The following is a 21,012-nucleotide window of genomic DNA, read 5'->3' on the forward strand; positions in this document are numbered from 1 at the left end:
GCATAAGCAGGTTCTTATGAAACATGAGCACTGGTAACAGCTGTAAAAGCATTTTAAACAAAAATTTAGTGAGGTTAAAAATTCCATCTCAGAACGTACATGTGAATGTTTTTGGTGTGTGTAGAGTTCATGCCTATGCTTTTTGAGAGGTGGCCTCTGCTGGGACATCCACATTCAGCCTCAGGGTCCTTCCTTCACTGGCTGTGCTGGGGAGCCATGCTGGGCCATTGGAGTTCACAGTGAGGCCAGCTGGATCTTGCCCTGGCTTCCTGCAAGCGGGTCACACGGTCAGCCTTCGCCTTGCCCTTAGGGAGCACGGGCCGTGCTCTGCCACCTGCATCCCTCCTGTAGGTAGAGGGGGGCCCCCAGACCCCCATGTCTGAACCTCAGGACCTGGGAAACAAACATGTATGCTTGTGTGCTCCCTTTTCCTTCAGAATTTATTCTGCAGGTGGTCCAGTTGGGGCCTTCTGGTATCGGGGTGACTCTCAGAGCTTGATAACCCAAAGTCCAGCTGAGGGTGAGCTGGAGGGCCTGGGAGGCCTCCTCCCGGTGTAGCCCAGCTTCAGGCACAGAACCAAGGCCCAGCCAGCACTGCTAGCCTGAGTGGGGCGAGCGGTTCCACCCAGGCCTGAGCCGGAGCCTTTGTCCCCAGGCTGGGCCGGGGCTCAGGGCTCCCACTGAAGGCTGGGAGAGTTGGGCGTGGACCTGAAGCAGGGACAGGAGAGACTCTGTGGGCCAGGGAGGCAGCAGGCAGGGCCAGGGGCATTTCTGCCCACCTAAGGGAAGGTGGGCCTGGGTGACCTGCCCAGATCCTGGGGAGGCTGGCGTTGTCGTCACCCTTATTATTACCCTCGGTGCACTGAGAGGCCCCTGCCGCGTGCAGGCAGTTGTGGGGGACACGCCCTTTGTGAGTGCACGTGCGGGCCCAAAGGCAGCGCTCCATGCTCGGAGTGACAGGCGCCGCGCGGCCCCTCCTCCCACCCTTGTCCCGTGCTGTTCCGGCTGCTGCCTGTGGCCTCCGCGCACGGCGCTCTCTCGAAGCGTGGCCCACCCGGGGAGACGTGGAGGCCCTGATGCCTGCCACCTGCGCCTCCCGTGCCCCTTCCCCTTTCATTCCCTTACCCCGCGGCGTTCAGGGACACCCGGCCCCTTTCTCCCAACGCTGCCTGCTGCCCACTGCCTGCCGGGCGGCCCAGCTCCACCGCTCGTCCTTCGGCCTGGATCTCCTCGTCCACCGCCCCCACCCCACCCGCGCCGTGCGGGGTCTGACGCCTCGGGAGTGACCCCCGTGCAACGCCCCCGCTGGGCCCCGCCCCGCTGTCCCTCCGCGCCGCCTCCTGGGGGGTCCACGGCCCCCTCGCGGCAGACTTTGCTGTGGCGACGCGGGGGTTGTGTCGCGGAACGCAGCCCCTGCCATTCCCAGTCACCCGCTGGAGACCGAGGCTGCCTTGAGGGCTTGGCGGCGGGAATGCGAGGCGTTAACCTCATCACCTGCGTCCACCACTGTCACTCCTGCGGGCCAGGACGCGAGGTGCGCAGGGTTTGTCCAGGCTAAGCGGGTTCTCTTTGTCCTTAAGCCCACTTCGCAGATGCTAATCGGGACAGGCGGCAAAGAAGCTGGTGTCCACCGGGGCGTCTGTGCCCAGTGCCGACCCTCTAAATTCCCTTCCCACGTGGCTCCTGTCGCGTCTGGGCTGCGGAGGATTCCTCTAAACAGGCACGGCCGCCGTCTGGGTAAAGTACTTACTGGTGTGAATCGAACATAAAGCTGCCAGCCTTTCCTGGCGGTTTGCTTTGAAGGGCTTGGAGAGGTGGGGGACTGTGCCATTGGGGCAGGCAGGGCGTTCAGTGGCCTGGCTGGCCCCACAACACGGAGGCCAGGCAGCTTGTGGTTCCAGGTCAGGCTGGAGGCCTGTGGGGCTGGCTGTCTACCCACAGGCACCTGCAGGGGGTGGGTGGGGCTGGGGGCTCAGCACCAAGCCCTGGTCTGCAGCCAGGCGGGGTGGACAGAGTTGATGTGCAAGCTGTCCCCGGGGGCACAAATTTGGACGTCCCAGGCAACACCTTCCCAGCCAGCATTGGACACCCTATGCCTCACTGGGCCAGAAGGCCACAGTGAGCCTGGAGCTGTGACCCGAGGCCTGGGGAGGCCTTCCCTTCACAGGGCACAGTGCCTGCCCTGGGGCTGCAGCACCAACATCAGTGGTGGCTTTGTGCTGTTTTCACCCTTTATACCTAGCAGGAGCAAACAAGGAAACCGAGTCACAGGATAAGTCTTCCACCATGAGGGAGGGTGAGTGGCTTTGAAATGCTGGCCTCATTGCTTATTGGAAGTGAGATCTTGGGTGGATTTGTGAACCTCTCTGAGCCTTGGTTCTTCCCTTTGTAAATTGGAGAACCGCCCCTTATCTCCTCTGGGGTAGTAGGGATTTCAAAGCAGGTTTGATAATTACCAGTCCCAAGAGAAGACTCCTACTTCGTGGAGAATAGCAAAGATTGTCGTAGCCAAATGCCAGGAACTTCTGCCTGTGGGCACCGCATCCCAGGCTACTGTTTAGTCCTCCATGCACTGGTGACCTACACACTCACATACAAGTTATACAAAGCAGGTTGATTACTTACAGATCGAAAGCAAGGGACAGAGCCAGTCCCCAGTGTCGGGAAGGCTGCCCAGGGCAGATGGATTGCTGACTGCACATGCTTCTCTTTGCACCAGGGTTGAAGGGCCCTGGAATCAGCCACCCCCGTTAGAGACCTCAGGGGCCACGTGACCCCCAAGGCAAAGCTTTGACACCCTGCTTCCAGGGAGAAAGAAGCAAAGCCCAGGCAGTTCCTCCCTAACTCAAGCTGTTATAATCCCTGGGAGGGTCAAGGACAAGGCCCGGGCTGTTCTGGGCAGTCTCTCCCTGCCTCTGGATGCCACATCTTCAGCACGTTCTACCAGCAAGCAAGAAAACTGGGAGTGCTGGGTTGGTCCAAGGCCCCCTGGAGACGTTCCTGCAGGGATTATCTCCCACAGGTGGACCTGAGCTGGCTGGTGTGTATGCTGCTCTCACAGGTGACCTGAGCTGGCTGGTGTGTATGCTGCTCTCACAGGTGACCTGAGCTGGGTAGCGTATATGCCGCTCTCACAGGTGACTGGTCAACGGTCATATGAGGGATTAAACTGTGTCCAGCCCCCGCCCATCAAGCCTTAGAACTGCCAGGGTCTTCTGAGTCCCGGAGGAAGTAGCCGGCAGTCTCAGCAGTTCCCTGGTCAGGCTGTGCTGGGGACACTCATCATGTAATGGGGTTGAGGGGACCACAGGGATGGTGATGAGTCCAGGGCTTGGTGCCACATGTGGGCCCGAAGGCCACAGGGAGGGCCAGTACCGAGTCCTGAGAGAGAGGAGGGCTGGGTGGGGTCCGCAGGAGGCCAAGGCAGGAAGTGGGCAGGACCGTCCCGTCCTCACTCCCTGCCAGGCCTCCTGCTGACCCAGTGTGCCCACTGCACCTCCCTGGCCCCAGAGCAGGGTAGAGAACGGGGACAGATGGATGGGGAGGGAGGCAGTAGCAACATTGGTAGCATTGGGGTGGGTGTGGCAGCAGGGCTGTGCCTGGGACCACAGGAGTATGTGCCTGTCTGGGGCCCCAGATGTGCTGCCGATGGCTGGTGGTGCTGCCAGATCAGTGGGGCCTCAGCCTGGCAGCCCCTGGGGTGTCTGCTGTGGATGAAGCCTGCCTTGGGGACATGGGTCACAACTGCCCAGGGACGCCAGGCCTCAGTGCAGACAGGAGGGGTTGGGGATCTGCAGGAGGGACTGGGCCTGTGATTGGCGGCAATGAATAGTTCTGGCCCCAGTGGTGGAGGGTGGAGGGGTGGAGGGGTGGAGGGTGGAGGGGTGGAGGGGTGGAGGGGTGGAGGGGTTTCCTCGACAGTTAATTGGTCATGGTGAGGGCTGAGGAACAGCTGGTGTGGGGGTTCACAGCTGTGGGGCTTCATTTGGGTGTCCCGGGCAGAGGTTCTTCCCTGGCTTCTTCACGGTGCTCTTGGATTCCTGGTGCCAGAGCAAGGAGTCTCAGGCTTTAATGGAAAGCTGGCCCCGGAGAGGCCCAGGACGGCGCCTCAGACACCTGGTCCTCACCCCTGCACGCTCCAGCCTCTGTCCAGCTGAAGTCCGCATGTGGCCACTGTCTCCCGGAGATCTGCTGATATCTAGGAGGCAAATGTACCTGGGTCTCCACAGCTGAGTGTGGGGGCTGTAGGGGTAGGGAGCTGGCTGCCTGGGGTGGTCTGTCTTGAGAACTGGAGCTTACAGCCTAGATTATGTCCTTGGTTCAGCTGTGTGGGGAGGGAGGCAGTAGGAGCTGGACTGGGCTTCCCTCCCTTGCTGGGGCCCATAGGGCGGGGCTGGTCCTCTCTGGCCTGGTTGTGCTGCCTGTCCTTCCATCTGTCCCGCCACCTGCCTGCTCCCGTCATCCCTGCCGCAGCTTGGCCAAGACTGTGATGCTGCTGCCCTGGAGTGACAAAGTGTCTCTTTAAGGTCCCCACCTGCAGGATTTATGTCATATTTGGCAAACAAGAGTGTGAAAGGGATCCAGTCCTGGGCCCTTACCCCCTCTTTCCCCATGTAGATGCCAGAGGATCCTAGTGACACCTGGACTGAGATCTGGCTCCTTGTCATTCAGCGATGTGGCCTTGGCCATGAGTTACCTTCAGAAGCGTCAGTCTCCTTGTCTGGGTGGAAGGTGCAGTGTGATGGACTGTGCTTCTGTGCCCTGTGCAGAGCTTGGAGCCCCAGCCCTCCTGGGCCTCAAGGTGGCTGGGCCTGCCCCAGTGGGTGGTGTAGTGCGTGTAAACTCTGAGCCTGGTGGCCAGCCCTCGTAACTGCCTGGAAACACTCCAGGGTCAGACGGGCTGAGCTCACACGTGCGCACTGCGTCTCTCACTCTGCACGTGCCTCCAACCCGCGCCTCCCGCCTGCAGCCCCAGCTCACATTAGGGACCAGGGGCTTGAATGAATTAACAGTTTAATCAGCTTTGCAAAATTAGCCCTCAGTCCGTCCATCCTTGTAATTTTGAATTGAGAGCTGCTTTGTTCATGCGTATTTTCTCCTGCTCTTTTTGAGGCTGTCCGTTCAGTAGTCATCTGACCTCCTGAACGAAATTCTTCCTTTACGGGTTTATTTCTGACTCCTTTTAACAGTGAACACTCTCACTGCTGTGGATTTGTCTTTGAGAAAATATTTACGTGGTGTGGTTTTAAAAGAGATTCCTATTAGGTTCTAATATATTCTTTTACAATTTTTATTTCAAAAATTTTAACAAGGTGAGTACTTCCTATTTATATCAATTGATTCCCTTTATTGTGGACATTGTATTTGAGGACATTTAAAAACGTAATTTAAAATGAAATTGTAAAATGTCGTTGAACAAAGCTGGTGGATTCAAATCAAAGGGAGACGATTTGTGAGTGCTGGAATGTTAACCCCCTCCCCCACTACACCATTTCTCTCTCCTGCCCACAGGCTGACTTGAGGGTGAGCCATGTCATGCCGGACAGATTTAGCACTAGGTGATAAGTAGGTTGAGGTTGTAATTGTTTGCTTTATACTCTGCATACTTAGAAATGGAAATTTAGTACCCCACATTTTCTTCTGGATTCTGTTGATCAGGACAGACTGAATTTTGTAAGCTGTGTTAATTCATTTCCTGGGACCCCTGCCTGGAGGTCTCTACTCACAGTGAGGTGTCTGGGTGGGATGATGGACACAGTGAATAAAGATCTCTCCTGCTCCCGCCCCAGGCACCGCCGGGACCATGCGGGAACCTTGGCCTCTTCCTCTGAAATACCGGTCCTGAAGGGCCAGGACGCTAGCTCAGGGGCTAACTCAGCTTTTCAAATAGCAGAGAGTTTCTGTGTGTGGGGGGTGTGTGTGTGTGTGAGATTAGAGCTCTCTTTTTGCAGATGGTCAACACGTTTGTAGGTCTGGTTTTAAGGTCTTTAATTTACTGAAATCGAGGTACAGCAGCAGGGCGTTTGCTTGTGGGCACCGATGCCAAGTCAGCAGTGTGACTGGTGCCCGTCATGGCGTGGCATGAGGTGGGGTGTGGCGAGTGTTGTTCCTTGTGGTTGTGGAGACACTCAGCGCTTCCCTGTTCTCAGGGGTGGTGACTTTGGACACGCTGTTCGGGATGCCCGTTTGCCACGTGCAGGCAGTTATACTGTCAGAGCCCATGGTCCCTAGACATCACGGAGGCATCCTCAAATCACAGAGAACCACACATGGCCTCGCAGGTTGTTGTAGATGCCGTGCGCTTTCTTGGGTGGGTGAAGGCTCCGAGGCTCAGGTCCAGGGCCCAAGGGGGCTGTCCTTCCGGGTGGATGGGGGTCCCCAGGGTCTTTCAGGGAAGCTGGAGCCCACCCCAAGAGCAGCTTCCTCAGAGTTGTACAGGCCCACAGTTTGGGGTTTTACCTTGGAGGAGGGTTACCTGGCGGGGTTTGCTAAGTGGATGTCAGGGCTCCCAGGCCCTCCTGCATGGCAGTGCAGCATGGAGGGGTCTGGCTGAGGGCTGGCTCCCCAGCCCCCTCCTGGGCCTTCCCCACAGGTCAGGCGGCCACAACAAAGGACTCCAGACTCAGTGGCTGGAACAGTAGGAATTTATTTTCTCTCAGTCCTGGAGGCCAAAAGTCCAAGACTGCTGCGTGGCAGGGCTGGGGCCCTCAGGATGGGTCTCTCCTTGGCTTGCAGATGCCGCCTTTTGCCAGTGTCTCCGCAAGGTCGGTCCTCCACCAAATATGCCTGTGTCCATATTTCCTCCTCTTATAAGGACTTCAGGTCTATTGGATCAGGGCCGCCCTGGCGACCTCATTTGACCCTAATGACCTCTTTAAAGATCTTATCTCTAGGCTGGGCACGGTGGCTTGCGCCTGTAATCCCAGGACTTTAGGAGGCTGAGGCAGACGAATTGCTTGAGCCCAGGAGTTCCAGACCAGCCTGGGCAACATGGCAAAACGCCATCTCTACAAAAAATACAAAAATTGGCTGGTGTAGTAGTGGTACACACCTGTCTTCCTAGCTACTCAGGAGGCTGAAGTGGGAGGATCACTTGAACCCAGGAGGTGGAGGCTGCAGTGAGCTGTGATCACACCACTGCACTCTAGCCTGGGGGATAGAGCAAGACCCTGTCTCAAAAAAAAGAAAAAAAAAAAAGGGACATACTGTTTCCAAACACAGTCACATTCTGACATTCTGAGTCCTGGGGGTTAGGACTTCAATGTTTGAATTTGGGGGGTGTGGTCACAGGTTAGCTCATGATAAGGTCACACAGCAAATCTGCCTCATCCAACCCCTCCATGCCCACCCCACCAGTGAGCAGGCCTGGCAGTGCAGTCTGTGTGCTCAGTAACACCTCAGCTCCGTGGAAGACCATTCAGAGGCTTCAGCTGCCCCAGGAGGAAGGCAGGGAGCGCTGAGGCACACAGGCTGCCTGCTGCAGGTGAGAATCGGCTTCCCTGCAGGGCACCAAGCATCCCCGCTAACTGGAGCCAGGGCCAGGAGGGGTCAAGTGTCAGGCCCGTCCCTGAAGGGTTCCCTACCTCCCATGCCTTTTATTTTGGTGATGAGCACCTCTTTCTAGCATTTACCCTGCCAAGTAGACAGACACGTCACCCCTGTGGGAGCTCATCTTGACACTTGCTGCACTAGTCTCACATGTACAGGTGCATGCACATCTACACATGCATGCACATCCACACACACATCCACACACGCACACATTCACACAGGCACACATTCACACAGGCACACATTCACACATGCATGCACATCCACACACGCACACGTCCACACATGCACACGTCCACACGCACACATTCACACATGCATGCACATCCACACACGCACACGTCCACACGCACACGTCCACACGCACACATTCGCACATGCATACACATCCACACGCATGCACATCCACACACGCACATGTTCACACATGCACACATCCACACATGCACACGTTCACACATGCATGCACATCCACATGCATGCACATCTACACACACATGCACATCCACACGCACGCACATCTACACATGCATGCACATCCACACGCACACATTCACACACACACATTCACACACGCACACATTCACACATGCATGCACATCCACACGCATGCACATCCACGCACGCACACATTCACGCACGCACACATTCACACATGCACACATCCATGCATGCACACATCCACACAACACATTCACACATGCACACATCCACATGCACACATCCACGCACGCACACATTCACACATGCATGCACATCCACACACATGCACATCCACACACACATCCACACACACATGCACGTCCACACACACATGCACATCCATGCCTACACATATATTCACACGCACACAGATATATGGACGCACATGCGTGTACACACTTATGCACATGCACAATGCACAGATTCACACGCACACAGCCATGGACAGGTGCATGCGTGTACACATACACACTTGCACACATGGTTCTTGGTGGCGGTTCTTGGCCTCTCCAGAGCACAGGAGAGGAAGTGTGTGAGTGAGCTGAGGGGACATGCATGCACCCCATTCTTTGCTCAGAGGCTCAGTCCCCTCTTTGGTCTGGGGCTTTGTGTGATGACGGGGGCTTTCTGTGCAGCACCACGCTGCCATCAGCCTTTCATGCACCTGCGCTGTGGCTGAGCTGTCTCCTCTGCTTACCGAGTAGTGAGGGGCCCGTGTTGACCTGGCATTGCTGGGAACTCCTTGAGTGTTGTGAGGTTTTTGGTGCCAGGGCAGAGAATGATTCTGGGTTCCTTTCTGGGGGTTTGTGCGTGGCCCCTCGTCGTGTCCTCTTTCTCAGAGCTGAGATTTAGCTTCCAGGAGGTGTTGTCATCCAGTGCCCTAAATTCAGTACCTGGCCTGTTTGCTGGGCCAGATGGTGTCTCATCAGTGAGCTGTGGTCGGGGCTGCGGGACGCACGCGGAGAGGGACTGTGAGGGCTCTGGTCCAGCTCGGTCACAGCCAGGTGTCTGCTGTGGGGCCGTCCGCACCAGGCTCCTGCTTCCCCCACCTCCCATACCTACTGCTTTGAAGGGGAGCTGGCAGGTGTGGGGCCAGAAGGGAGCCAGTGGCTCTGCTGACCTGGACTAATGCCTGAGCTGGGTGTCAGGCCCCGCGGGTCTCATGCCGGCCTTGGGCAGGCTGCAAGCTCAGCCCTACCCCGAAAAGGGGCCATGCTCCCTCCTGGTTCGGGAAGTGGCAGGACGGCTCCTCTGCCCTCTGGTAGGAAGGTGCTGTTCTTGGCTCTTCCCCTCTTCCTTGGGAGCGAGAAGGGGCATTGGCAGGCCCCAGGTCCAGGTGAGGAAGCTGGTGGCCACCCCAGAAGCTGGCTCAGAATTCTAGGGGAGGGGAAGCTGGCGGCCACCCCATAAGCCAGTCAGAATTCTGGGGACTGCGCTGGGCGCGGTGGCTTACACCTGTAATCCCAGCACTTTAGGAGGCCGAGGCGGATGGATCATTTGAGGTCAGGAATTTGAGACCAGCCCGGGCAACATAGTGAAACCCTGTCTCTACTAAAAATACAACAGTTAGCTGGATGTGGTGGTGCACACCTGTAATCCCAGCTACTCGGGAGGTGGGATGATTGCTTGAACCTGGGAGGTGGAGGTTACAGTGAGCTGAGATCACACCAGCCTGGGCAGCAGAATGAGACTCCGTCTCAGAAAAAAAAGAAAAAAGGATTATGGGGGCCGCGTCTGAAGCAAAGGTCAAGGGCCCAGTTGCTCATCTGTAAGTTGACAACCACAAGGCTTCGAAGGTGCAGCACTCCTGGGGCTCGGACCATGGGGAAGGGCCGGGAGGGGCCTTTTGGGCCTCACTTTCCCCACCTCCCTCCTTTCCTTGCAGGCAGTAGAGCAGGAATGAGGTTAAGAGTGTCTCCTGCCTCCCAACCCCACGGTTCTTCCCGTTTCATCACAGAGGGGTTGCTGGGTGACTGCGACCTTGTGGCTCTCCGCGGTTGGCTGGGCGCGTGGAGGGGATGTGTTTACCTCCAGAAAGGCATGAGGCACAGCCGTGGTGCTGAGAGGGTGGGAGCAGATGGCAGCCAGTGCCCACCGTCCATCTCTGTGCCTCTGGCATCTGTGAGCATGTCAACGGCCGGGTGGGGTGGGGCCTGGGTCTGTCTTGCTCTGCGCTGTGTCCCAGGTCCAGATCCGCTCCTAGTAGAGTGGACGTTCAGGCAGCATCTGCCGGGGAGTGAGTGGGTGCAGAGGCTCTGTCAGGCCTCCTGTGAACAGTCCCAGGGAAGGCTTCCCATTGGCTGCCCAGGTCACAGGTGCATGCAGCCATTGCTGGAGCCCACGCAGGGGGCAGTGGATGGCCTCATGTGGGTCCGCTCAGCCTCACTGGGGTTTGCTCTCCCCACCCCAGGGGTCTGGGCCAGCGTCTTGAGCTGATCCAGAGAGAGGGGACTGGAGGACCAGGAAAGAGTCAGGACAAAGTGACCCTGGCCAAGGCCACACAGAGGGGAGGGGCAGCAGGCCAGAGCACATGGAGGAAATGCCCCGACGGAGATGGGAGTCTGTGGGGAACACTGCCGGCACATTTGGACTGTGTGTGATTTGGTATATTCCCCTCTCCTCTGTCTTTCTCTCTGTGATTACGAAGAGTCCCTTTTATAAAAATAGGTTCAGGCCAGGCACAGTGACTAATTTCTGTAATCTCAGCAACTTTGGGAGGCCAAGGTGGGAGGATGGCTTGAGGCCAGGAGTTTAAGACCAGGCTGGGCAACACAGGGAGACTCCATCTCTAGAAAAAAATTAAAATTAGCTGAATATAGTGATGTGTGCCTATAGTTTCAGCTACTTGGGAGGCTGAGGCAGGAGGATTTCTTGAGCCCAGGAGGCGGAGGTTGCAGTGAGCCATGCTCATGCCAGTGTACTCCAGCCTGGGCAACAGCTAGATCCTGTCTCAAAAAAATATATAGGCTGGGCATAGTGGCTCACGCCTGTAATCCCAGCACTTTGGGAGGCCGAGGTGGGTGGATCACAAGGTCAGGAGTTTGAGACCAGCCTGGCCAACTTAGTGAAACCCCATTTCTACAGAAAATACAAAAATCAGCTGGGCATGGTGATGGGCACCGGTAATCCCAGCTACTTGGGAGGCTGAAACAGGAGAATCACTTGAACCCAGGAGGCAGAGGTTACAGTGAGCTGAGATCTCGCCATTGCACTCCAGCCTGGGTGACAGAGTGAGACTCTGTCTTCAAAATAATAATAATAATAATAATAATAATAATAATAATACACACACAAAAGGACTTCATCACTTTTCTAATGGGCTTCTCGGAATCCTGGAAACTCTGATCCAGGGGAACAAGCTGTTTGCATCCTGGGGCAGTGGGAACCTCACGTGGCAAGGGAGGGTGGCCGTGCTGTGTGTGTAGAGCACCGAGGAGGCCGGCCAGGGTTGGGGTGGGTGGTGGTTGCAGTTGAAAACCAGCTTCTGAGCCCCCACGTGTTTGGTGAGAGGGGAGACTCTGAGCATAGGGTTTCCTGCCACAGTGCACTGACTTGTGGAAACTGGACTGAGGCGCTATGAAGTTTCTAGAGAACGAGGGGATGGCAAATTGTTTATGAATCATGGGAAATGGTTTATGATGCACTGTCAATCATTCTTCACTTAAGTGGAGTAAATTTTATTGTATTATTCTGGGCCGCTTCATATTTTGGTTTTGTGAATAAAAAAATATTTCCTGGCCAGGCACAGTGGCTCATGCTTGTAATCCCAACACTTTGGGAGGCTGAGGTGGGTGGATCACCTGACGTCAGGAATTCAAGACCAGCCTGGCCAACGTGGTGAAACCCTGTCTCTACTAAAAATACAAAAATTAGCCGGGCGTGGTAGCGGGTGCCTATAATCCCAGTTACTGGGGAGGCTGAGGCAAGAGAATCGCTTGAACCCAGGAGGTGGAGGTTGCAGTGAGCTGGGATCGTGCCATCACACGCCAGCCTGGGCAGCAAGAGTGAAACTCTATCTCAAAAAAAAAAAAAAAAAAAAAATGTCCTAAGAGCTGCTTTCGTCGCCTGGAGCGCCTGGGACCCCACTCTTCCCGGAGCCCCTTTTTTGTGGGCTCTCCACCAGAGGGAGCGTGAGGACCTCGTGTCTGAGGTGCAGCGAAGGGTCTGGATTCCCCCACAGTCCTGGGCTGAAATGCAGGGGGCCTGGGGACCCTCGAATCAGGGGTTGAGCCGGCAGCCTGAGCCTCGGCTTTAGCTGTTTCCCTCCAGATCCTGGTGTGGAAAGCTGAGGAAAGCGCCGGCTACGGCTCAGGGTGGAAGGCCCCAGGCGGAGCCCACACATGGCCTGGGGACAGGGGACAAGGCAGAGGCATCCCCTCCAGTTCCCCACCCACTCACGCCCCGGCCCCTCTCTCCTGCAGAGGTCGGATCCGCAGCTGCTTGCCCGGTTCTACTATGCCGACGAGGAGCTGAACCAGGTGGCCGCGGAGCTGGACAGCCTGGATGGGCGGAAGGACCCCCAGCGGTGCACGCTGCTGGTCAGCCAGTTCCGCTCCTGCCAGGTGAGCCACGGGGCAGCAGAAGCTGGCTGGCCCGGCTGGGCATTGGACAGAGTGGCCTGTCCTCAGTAGACCAAGGCTTTGTCACCTGCTAGCCCCCTGTGGTGGCGTTCTCAGGGTCAGGTGCTAGAGAAGCCAGGCCTAGGAAGAGGGACCATCCCGGGCAGGATGTGTGGGGTGGGTATAGCCGGGCTGGAAGTGAGAAACCGCATGGGACACTTGGGGGAGCAGAGGCTGGGAGCGTGGGGGCAGGGGGTGCAGCGTGAGCAGGCTTCTGAGCCAAGGAACAGCCAGTGTGGGAGGGGTGGGCCTGCCCAGGTGCTCGTGCAGAGCTTGGGTACCATGTGGCGGTCACACTCTGCCGCTGACTCATGGCGCTGCCGGCATCTGCTGCATAATTGAGAGATGGCCCTGGAAGCTGCTGCTAAAAATATCCCGGCCGAGGTTTTCTCCCAGTGCACCAAGCATTCAGAGGCATCTCCGGCACAATAGCAAACGGCATGGTGCAAAGTTTTATCCAGTGATGATGAGGGGTTTTCACAAAGTTCCGGAATGTTCTTGGTGTACTCTCCCCATGGGGTCTTGCTGAATCCTTGCGGCCGTGGGAGGTGGGGGCTGACACATGCTCCTCCAACAGGGGGGGTCCATCCCTGTGTCACCGTGATCCTGAGGGTCCCACCCTGTGGGGGTCCTGCACAGTGGCTGAGCTGGCTGCACCCCAGCCCTGGCTCTGGCCTGGCCCTGCTGCAGTGGGAACTCAGCAGCGTTAGGGCCCTGTGTGTGGCCGGGACAGCTTTTCTGGCCGGATCAGGCTCTGGGCTCTTTTTTGGGCTGTTCAGTGGCAGCCTCCACCTTCTGTGTGTTCAGATGTTCCAACAGATGTCCTGGGCCCCTCCGGGGACGGCCTCTGTGGTGGGGAGAGTCCCTACCCCCAGGAGCTCAGGTTAGAAAGAGCTCCTGCCCAGAGGACAGGTGCTGGGGGCCCTGGAGCCTGGAGGAGGAGAGTGCCGCGGAGGAGAGGTGCTGACCTGCCCTGCGGCCCCACGGCTGAGGAAGGGGGCTCGGAGGCTGTTCCTCGTGGCAACCTTTGGGGAGCTCTGTTCCCTTTACATGCTCTGACCTGTGTGCTTTTTTGTTGACTGACAGAGTTGATGATAAAGCCTGGTTTTAAGTGAGTTTGAGAGGTGGGGGAGGGACAGGAGGGCTGCCAAGCTAGGTGGCCCCTTCTCCGGCTTCCCGCTGCCACAGGCTTTAACTGGGATGTGTCACAGTGAGAATTGCCCTGCAAGAAGGATCTGGAGGGGAGTGCTCCAGTACAGTCAGGGGCTTAAACACTCACGCTCTTCTCCTTGCTGCTGTGGTCTTTGAAGGAACTAAGAGGGTGTGGACACCCTCCAGGCCCCTTAGCATCATCTGATTCGGGCTCACTTCCATTCACTCAGCTCCAGGGCCCTGCCTCTGGCTCAGCTCGCATCCCACTGGGTCTTTTGTGGCCCTTCTCTCTTCCACACCTCCCCCTCTTCCTCCCTCCTCCTATCTCCCCTTCCTCCCCCAGCCGCCTCCATGTGGGTCCCACGCCCAGTCCTTGGCCTCTTCCTGTCCGACCCCCAACATGGCAGCCTCAGCCTGCTCCATGTCGGTGCTGAGCACCCCCAGGGGAGCCTCTCGGCCTCTCGTCCGCCCAGATTGGGGTATGCTCCCCGGGTGTTCCCCCCAGCTCCCTGGGGGCATCTCACAGGGCCCACCTTACCCCCAGCACAGCTGACCACTGAACAACATGGTTTGAACTACACAGGTTCACTTATATATGCATTGTTTCAACCTAACTGGGATCGAAAATACAGTATTCTCAGGACACAAAACCCACATACACGGAGGGCTGTGCAGGTTCTGCTGGTCCAAGTGTGGGACTTGAGTATGTGCAGATATGATATATGCTGGGGGTCCTGGCACCTGCCCGCTGCGTGTACTGAGGGATGGTTGCATTTCATGTCTTTTCATGACGTTATAAGTGGTGTTGCTTATTACAGGTCAATTTTAAAAAATAAGCCAGCATCATAAACGAAGTGTTTCCCTGAGTTCTGTGAGCCACTCTGCAAATTAATCCAACCCCAGAAGGGGGTCGTGGGAGCCCCAATTTATAGCCAGCTGGACAGAAGCAGAGACCACGCCTGGACTTGGCATCAGCATCTGAAGGGGCGCCGTCTTGTGGGACTGAGCCCTCACCCTGTGGGATCTCACTCTGTCGCCCAGGCTGGAGTGCAGTGATACGATCTCGGCTCACTGCAACCTCCACCTCCCAGGCTCAACTGATTCTCCTGCCTTAGCCTCCTGAGTAGCTGGGATTACAGGCATGCGCCACCATGCCCTGCTAATTTTTGTATTTTAAGTAGAGACGGGGTTCCACCATGTTGGCCGGGCTGGACTCGAACTTCTGAACTCAAGTGATCCAACTGCCCTGGCCTCCCAAAGTCCTGGGATTACAGGCGTGAGTCACCATGCCTGGCCCTAAATGTCAATTTTTGATTGTTTGGTGCTACTATATGGAAATACAAGTGACTTTTGTATATAGATGTTGTATCCTAAAACCTTTCTGTGGGAATCTAAATAATGGGTTTTTCCTACTTTCTACTCTACTCTCACACAGTCACCCAACACTCCATGACCAGATGAGTAGGGTTTTCCCCACACACCAAGTCATTCCCCAGCAGGTCCTGCAGGGGACAGCAGTGGGGGTCCTCTGTTCAACCCCATCTTGACACTGTCCACCCGGAGTGACCTCAGACCCCACAGGGTGAGGGCTCAGTCCCACAAGACGGCCCCCCATTCAGATGGCAATCCCAAGTCCAGGTGTGGTCTGTGCTTCTGTCCAGCTGGCTATAAATCGGGACTCCCATGACCCCCTTCCGGGTTGGATCAATTTGTAGAGTGGCTCACAGAACCCAGGGCAACACTCCATTCATGGTTCTGGCTTAGGAATAAAGGACGTAGTAACAGGTACAATGAGCGGCCAGATGAAGAGGTGCACCAGCCAAGGCCGGGAAGGGTCCCAAGGGCAGGAGCTCTGTCCCGTGGAGTTGGGGTGTGCACTTCTCCTGGCAGGCGGATGTGTTCGCCAGTGCGAAGGAAGCTCTCTGAACCAGTCCTTTTGGGTGTTTGCGGAAGCTTCTTTATAGAGCCATGATTGATTGTATCGTTGGCTATTGGTGAGAACACTTCCCAATTCTTCAGTGCCTCTCCCCTCCCCGGAGGTTGGGGGTGGGGGCTGAAAGTCGCAACTCTCTAACTTGCCTTGATCTTCCCAGGGACCAGCCCCCCATCCTGAAGCTGTCTAGGGCCCCCCAGTCACCAGTGAACTCATATCACTCTAGAGAGTCCCAGGCTTTTTGGAGCTGTATGTCAGGAAATGGGAAGAAGACCAAACATATATTTTACAATATCATACTTTCTAAATTCACTTAGTATTTCTGGCAGCTTTTTGTAGATTCTGTTACATTTTTTGCCAATAAAGATAATCTTCACTTCTTCCTTTTCTATCTGGATGCCATGAGTGTGTGTGTGTGTGCGCGTCACCCTATTGAACTAGCTAGAATTCCAGTACAAAGTTGAATAGAAGTGGTGAGAGCAGACATCTTTTGTTAATGACGGAAAACCGAATGCTTTCTCCCCAGAGATCAGTGTAATGTTAGCTGTAGGATTTTCGTAGCTACCCTTTGTCAGGCCAAGGCAGTTGCCACCTACTCATCGCTTGCTAAGAGTTCTTATTAGGAATGGATGTTAGATTTTTTTTCAGATGCTTTTTTTGTGTCAATGGAGATTTATCATGTTATTTTTAATATGGTAAATTACATTGATGGTCTTTTTTTACTCAATAAATATTGACTTTTTTATTAGTATCCACTCCATCACCCAACAAAAGCAGCATGTAGATGCCACGAGGGCAGGGCTATGTGTACACACAACATTCACCAGTACATCCCAGTGCCTAGTACATAGTAGGCACTCAGTTATATCATTGAAACAGGGAACACTTGGGTGATTCACTTAAATTGTAATTTATTTTCTTTTTGAATAATGTGACTTATTCTTTTTTGCATATGATAGCTATGATATCACAAAAACAATTGTAAACTGTGTCAAGCTGCCAAAAGTTTGAATCTCATGCTAGTATATACATTTAGGCTTCTCACCATAGCTATTTTAGAGTTGTGATTATCTAGCACTGAAAGAAACTTTGGGCTCATCTGGTCCGATTCTCTTATTTCGTGAATTAGAACATTAAATCCACTCAGATTGGGTGACGCATCCGTCATCACATGCAATAAACAGAAAACAAGGGGTCATTTGCTGGATGCCACAGCACCCAAAGGTCAGGGTAGCTGGAACTCTTGGTGTCTTCTTGTCTTGCAAAATGATGGAAGACACATCATTTTAGTTCCCTGGTAGAAAGAAGATCATAGAACCAGCCGGGTATCACAAATATGCCACAAAGATAAAAGACAGAATTTGGCCCTAAATAAAAACAGATTTTTAAAAATACAGAAGTGATCAGACATGTTGCTAAGAAAATGCAGATGTTAGACCATATCCTTGACCATATCCATGGTTCACAGTCCTTATGACAGCTTAAAAAATATAGATGCCAGGACCCAGTCCCAGAGATTCTGCCTTACTTCGTCCAGGAAGAGCATAAGCATACATCGATTGATTTTTGAATGTTAAAAAAAAATTGGCTGGGCACGGTGGCTCACGCCTGTAATCCCAGCACTTTGGGAGGCCGAGGCAGGTGGATCACGACGTCAGGAGATCAAGACCATCCTGGCTAACATGGTGAAACCCCGTCTCTACTAAAAATACAAAAATTAGCTGGGCGTGGTGGCGGGCGCCTGTAGTCCCAGCTACTCGGGAGGCTGAGGCTGGAGAATGGCCTGAACCCGGGAGGTGGAGCTTGCAGTGAGCCGAGATCGTGCCACTGCACTCCAGCCTGGGCGACACAGCGAGACTCCATCTCACAAAAAAAAAAAAAAAAAAAAAAAGGAAGAAAAAAGGTACTCCTACATTCCTGGGATAAATCCCACTTGTTCATGGTACATTATCCTTTTTTGCATTATTGAATTCAGTTTCCTAAAATTGTGTTAGGATTTTTTGGATCAGTGTTCATGAGGAGTATGGGCCCATAGTCTTTGTCTGATTTTGGTATCAAGACAATGTCATAGATGAGTTGAGAAGGATTCTGTCCTCTTCAGTTTTTTGGAAGAGTTTGTGTAGTATTAGTTGTTCTTAAATGTTTGGTAGAATTCACTATTAATCTATCTGGACCTGGTAGCATTCACTATTAATCTATCTGGACCTGGTAATTCACTATTAATCTATCTGAAACTGGAGTTTTCTTTGTAGGAAGATTTTTAACTACAAATTTAATTTCTTGAATAGATACAGGGTTTTCACATTATTTCAGAAATTTCTTCTAGAGAGAGATTTGGTAGTTTATGCCTTTTAAGAAATTTCATCTAAGTTGTTGAATTTATTGGCATTAAGTTGTTCATAATATTTCCTTATAATCCTTTTAATGTAAGTAGGATCCACAGAGATGTCACCTCTCTCATTCCTGTTATTAAGCTGTGTCTTCTGTTGTCATTCTGAACTTCTGTTGTCATTCTGAACATTCTGTGTTGATAGAGTTTTATCAATTTTACTGATATTCTCAAAGGAACTATTTTTAACTTCATTGATTTTCTCTATTGCTTTAATCTTTTCTCTTTTTAAATTTCTGCTCTGATTGTTGCTATACCTTTCTTCTGTTTGCTTTGGGTTTCATTTACTCTTCTCTCTCTAGTTTCTTTTTTTATTTTTATATGGTAGACTTCAAAACCATATAAAATATATACGGTTTATAGTTTTTTATAGTTTCTTAATATGGCAACTGAGGTTAGAGAATGAATGCCTTTCTTCTTTTCTAATTTAGGCATTTAGTGGTTTAAATTTCTCCCTAATTGCTGCTTTAGTAGTATTCCATAAATTTTGATATGTTGTATTTTTACTTTCATTTCATTCACAATACTTTGTGATTTCCTCTTTGATTTCATGTTTGATTCATGAGTTATTTAAAAGTGTGTTATTTAGTTTTCAAATATTTACGGAATTTTCTAGAGATCTTTCTGTTAATGATTTCTAATTAAATTCCACTGTGGTCAGAGGATATACTTTGTGTGATTTGGATTATTTTTACATGTATTGAGGCTTGTTTTATGGCCCAGAATTTGGTCTTTCTTGGTATATGTTCCATATACAATTGGGAATCATGGCCAGGCGCGGTGGCTCAAGCCTGTAATCCCAGCACTTTGGGAGGCCGAGACGGGCGGATCACGAGGTCAGGAGATCGAGACCATCCTGGCTAACACAGTGAAACCCCGTCTCTACTAAAAAATACAAAAAACTAGCCGGGCGAGGTGGCGGGCGCCTGTAGTCCCAGCTACTCGGGAGGCTGAGGCAGGAGAATGGCGTAAACCCGGGAGGCGGAGCTTGCAGTGAGCTGAGATCCGGCCACTGCACTCCATCCAGCCTGGGCGACAGAGCGAGACTCCGTCTCAAAAAAAAAAAAAAAAAAAAAAAAAAAAATTGGGAATCATGTGCCTCTGGCTGTTGTTGGGTGGAAAGTTCTGTAAATGTCAACCACGTCAGGTTGTTTTAACAGCATTGCTAAGATTTACTATCCTTGCTGATTTTCTGTTTACTTTCTATGTCTTATCAGTTGAGAAAGGTACTGAAGTTTCTGACTATAATTGTGGATTTGTTTATGTCATCTTACTTCATGCCCTTTGAAGGTCTATTATGAGGTTCATAAATGTTAATGATTGTTATGTGCTGCTAATAAATTGACCCCTTTATTATTAGGAAATGACTTTTTTTTGGTCCTTGGTAGTACTCTTTGCTCTGAAACCTCCTTCAATATTCATGTAGCCACTCCAGCTTTCTTTTGATTGGTGTGAACATGATATAACTTTTAAAAAGTCCTTTGACTTTTAACTTATTTGTGTCTTTGTGTGTGAAGTGGGGATCTTGTAGGCAGCATATAGTTGGGTCTCTTTTTATTATGCAATCTGAAAATCTCTGTCTTTTATTTGGGGATTTTAGATTGTTTTTGTTTAATATATCTTTGATATAGTTAGATTTGAGTATCATTTTGCTGTTTGTTTTCTGTTTGTCCTATCTTTTATTTATTCCCCTTTCCTCTTTTTTTCCTTCTTTTTTTATTAATTGGCTTCAGTGACTTCATCTCTTAATTTTTATGTATTCTATTTATTTTTTATGATTCTGCTTTGTCTCCTTTGTTGGCTCATTAACCAGAACTCTTTGTTTTGTTATTTTAGTGGTTGCTTTAGGGTTTATAATAATTGTCTTTAATTACAGATACCTTCAAATGACATTATACAACTTCACATAGAGTATAAAGACCTTCCAATAAGTCACTTCCATTTCTCCTACTGGACCTTGTGCTGTTGTTGCCATACATTTTACTTTTGTATGTTATAGACTCACACTATGTTGTTAGGGTATTTTTTTCATTTAAATGGTCAATTTTTAAAATTAAAATTTAGAAAATTAAATAGTAAAAAAGGATCTTGTATATTTACTGTGTAGTCACCATTTCCAGTGCTGTCTTTTCCCTTGTATAGATCTCTATTTCCGTCTGGTGTAATTTTCTTTTTGCTTGAAAGAATTTCTTTAGCATTTCTTATAGTGCAAGTCTACTGGTCATGAATTCTTTCAGCCTTTGTTTGAATGAAAAATTATTCTACCTTTGATTTTGAAAGATATTTTTGCTGGGTATAGAATTCTAGGTTGATATTTTTTTTCCCCTCAATACGTTAAAGATGTTTCGGCCGGGTGCGGTGGCTCAAGCCTGTAATCCCAGCACTTTGGGAGGCCGAGACGGGCGGATCACGAGGTCAGGAGATCAAGACCATCCTGGCTAACACGGTGAAACTCTGTCTCTACTAAAAAATACAAAAAACTAGCCGGGCGAAGTGGCGGGCGCCTGTGGTCCCAGCTACTCCGGAGGCTGAGGCAGGAGAATGGCGTGAACCCGGGAGGCGGAGCTTGCAGTGAGCTGAGATCCGGCCACTGCACTCCAGCCTGGGTGACAGAGCCAGACTCAGTCTCAAAAAAAAAAAAAAAAAAAAGATGTTTCATTCTCTTCTCACTTGTATTATTTTGGATGAAAAATCTAATGCCATTTTGTCTTTGTTCCTTGTGTGTAACATATCTTTTTTCTCTTGCTACTTTAAAGATTTTCTCTTTTTATTGGTTTTGATCAGTTTGATTATGCTGTAATTTAGTATAGTTTTTAAAAATGTGTCTTCTGCTTGGGGTTCATTTACTTGGTTCTGTGAGTTTATATTTATTAAATTTGGAAAAA

The 21,012-nt window shown here is 52.0% G+C and overlaps 1 protein-coding gene across 6 annotated transcripts in view; it reads left to right on the forward strand.

Moving 5' to 3' along the window:
• Positions 1-21,012, forward strand: part of LOC105483850 (zinc finger FYVE-type containing 28) — a 147,526-nt gene that overhangs the window by 50,430 nt on the left and 76,084 nt on the right. The window contains exons 1-2 of one of the 6 annotated variants that reach the window (XM_071093913.1): positions 805-1,534; positions 12,456-12,596. The exons of 1 other annotated variant lie outside the window; for it this stretch is intronic. In XM_071093913.1, the coding sequence (XP_070950014.1) occupies positions 1,472-1,534; positions 12,456-12,596 (204 nt within the window). In that variant the 5' untranslated portion in view covers positions 805-1,471. Of the gene's footprint in view, positions 1-804; positions 1,738-2,026; positions 2,297-12,455; positions 12,597-21,012 lie in introns of those variants that run through there. 4 more of the 6 variants (XM_071093914.1, XM_011744868.3, XM_011744869.3 and 1 more) reach the window with 4 other exon arrangements.

This window comes from Macaca nemestrina, chromosome 3 (assembly GCF_043159975.1).
Source record: "Macaca nemestrina isolate mMacNem1 chromosome 3, mMacNem.hap1, whole genome shotgun sequence".
Taxonomy (NCBI): Eukaryota; Metazoa; Chordata; class Mammalia; order Primates; family Cercopithecidae; genus Macaca; species Macaca nemestrina.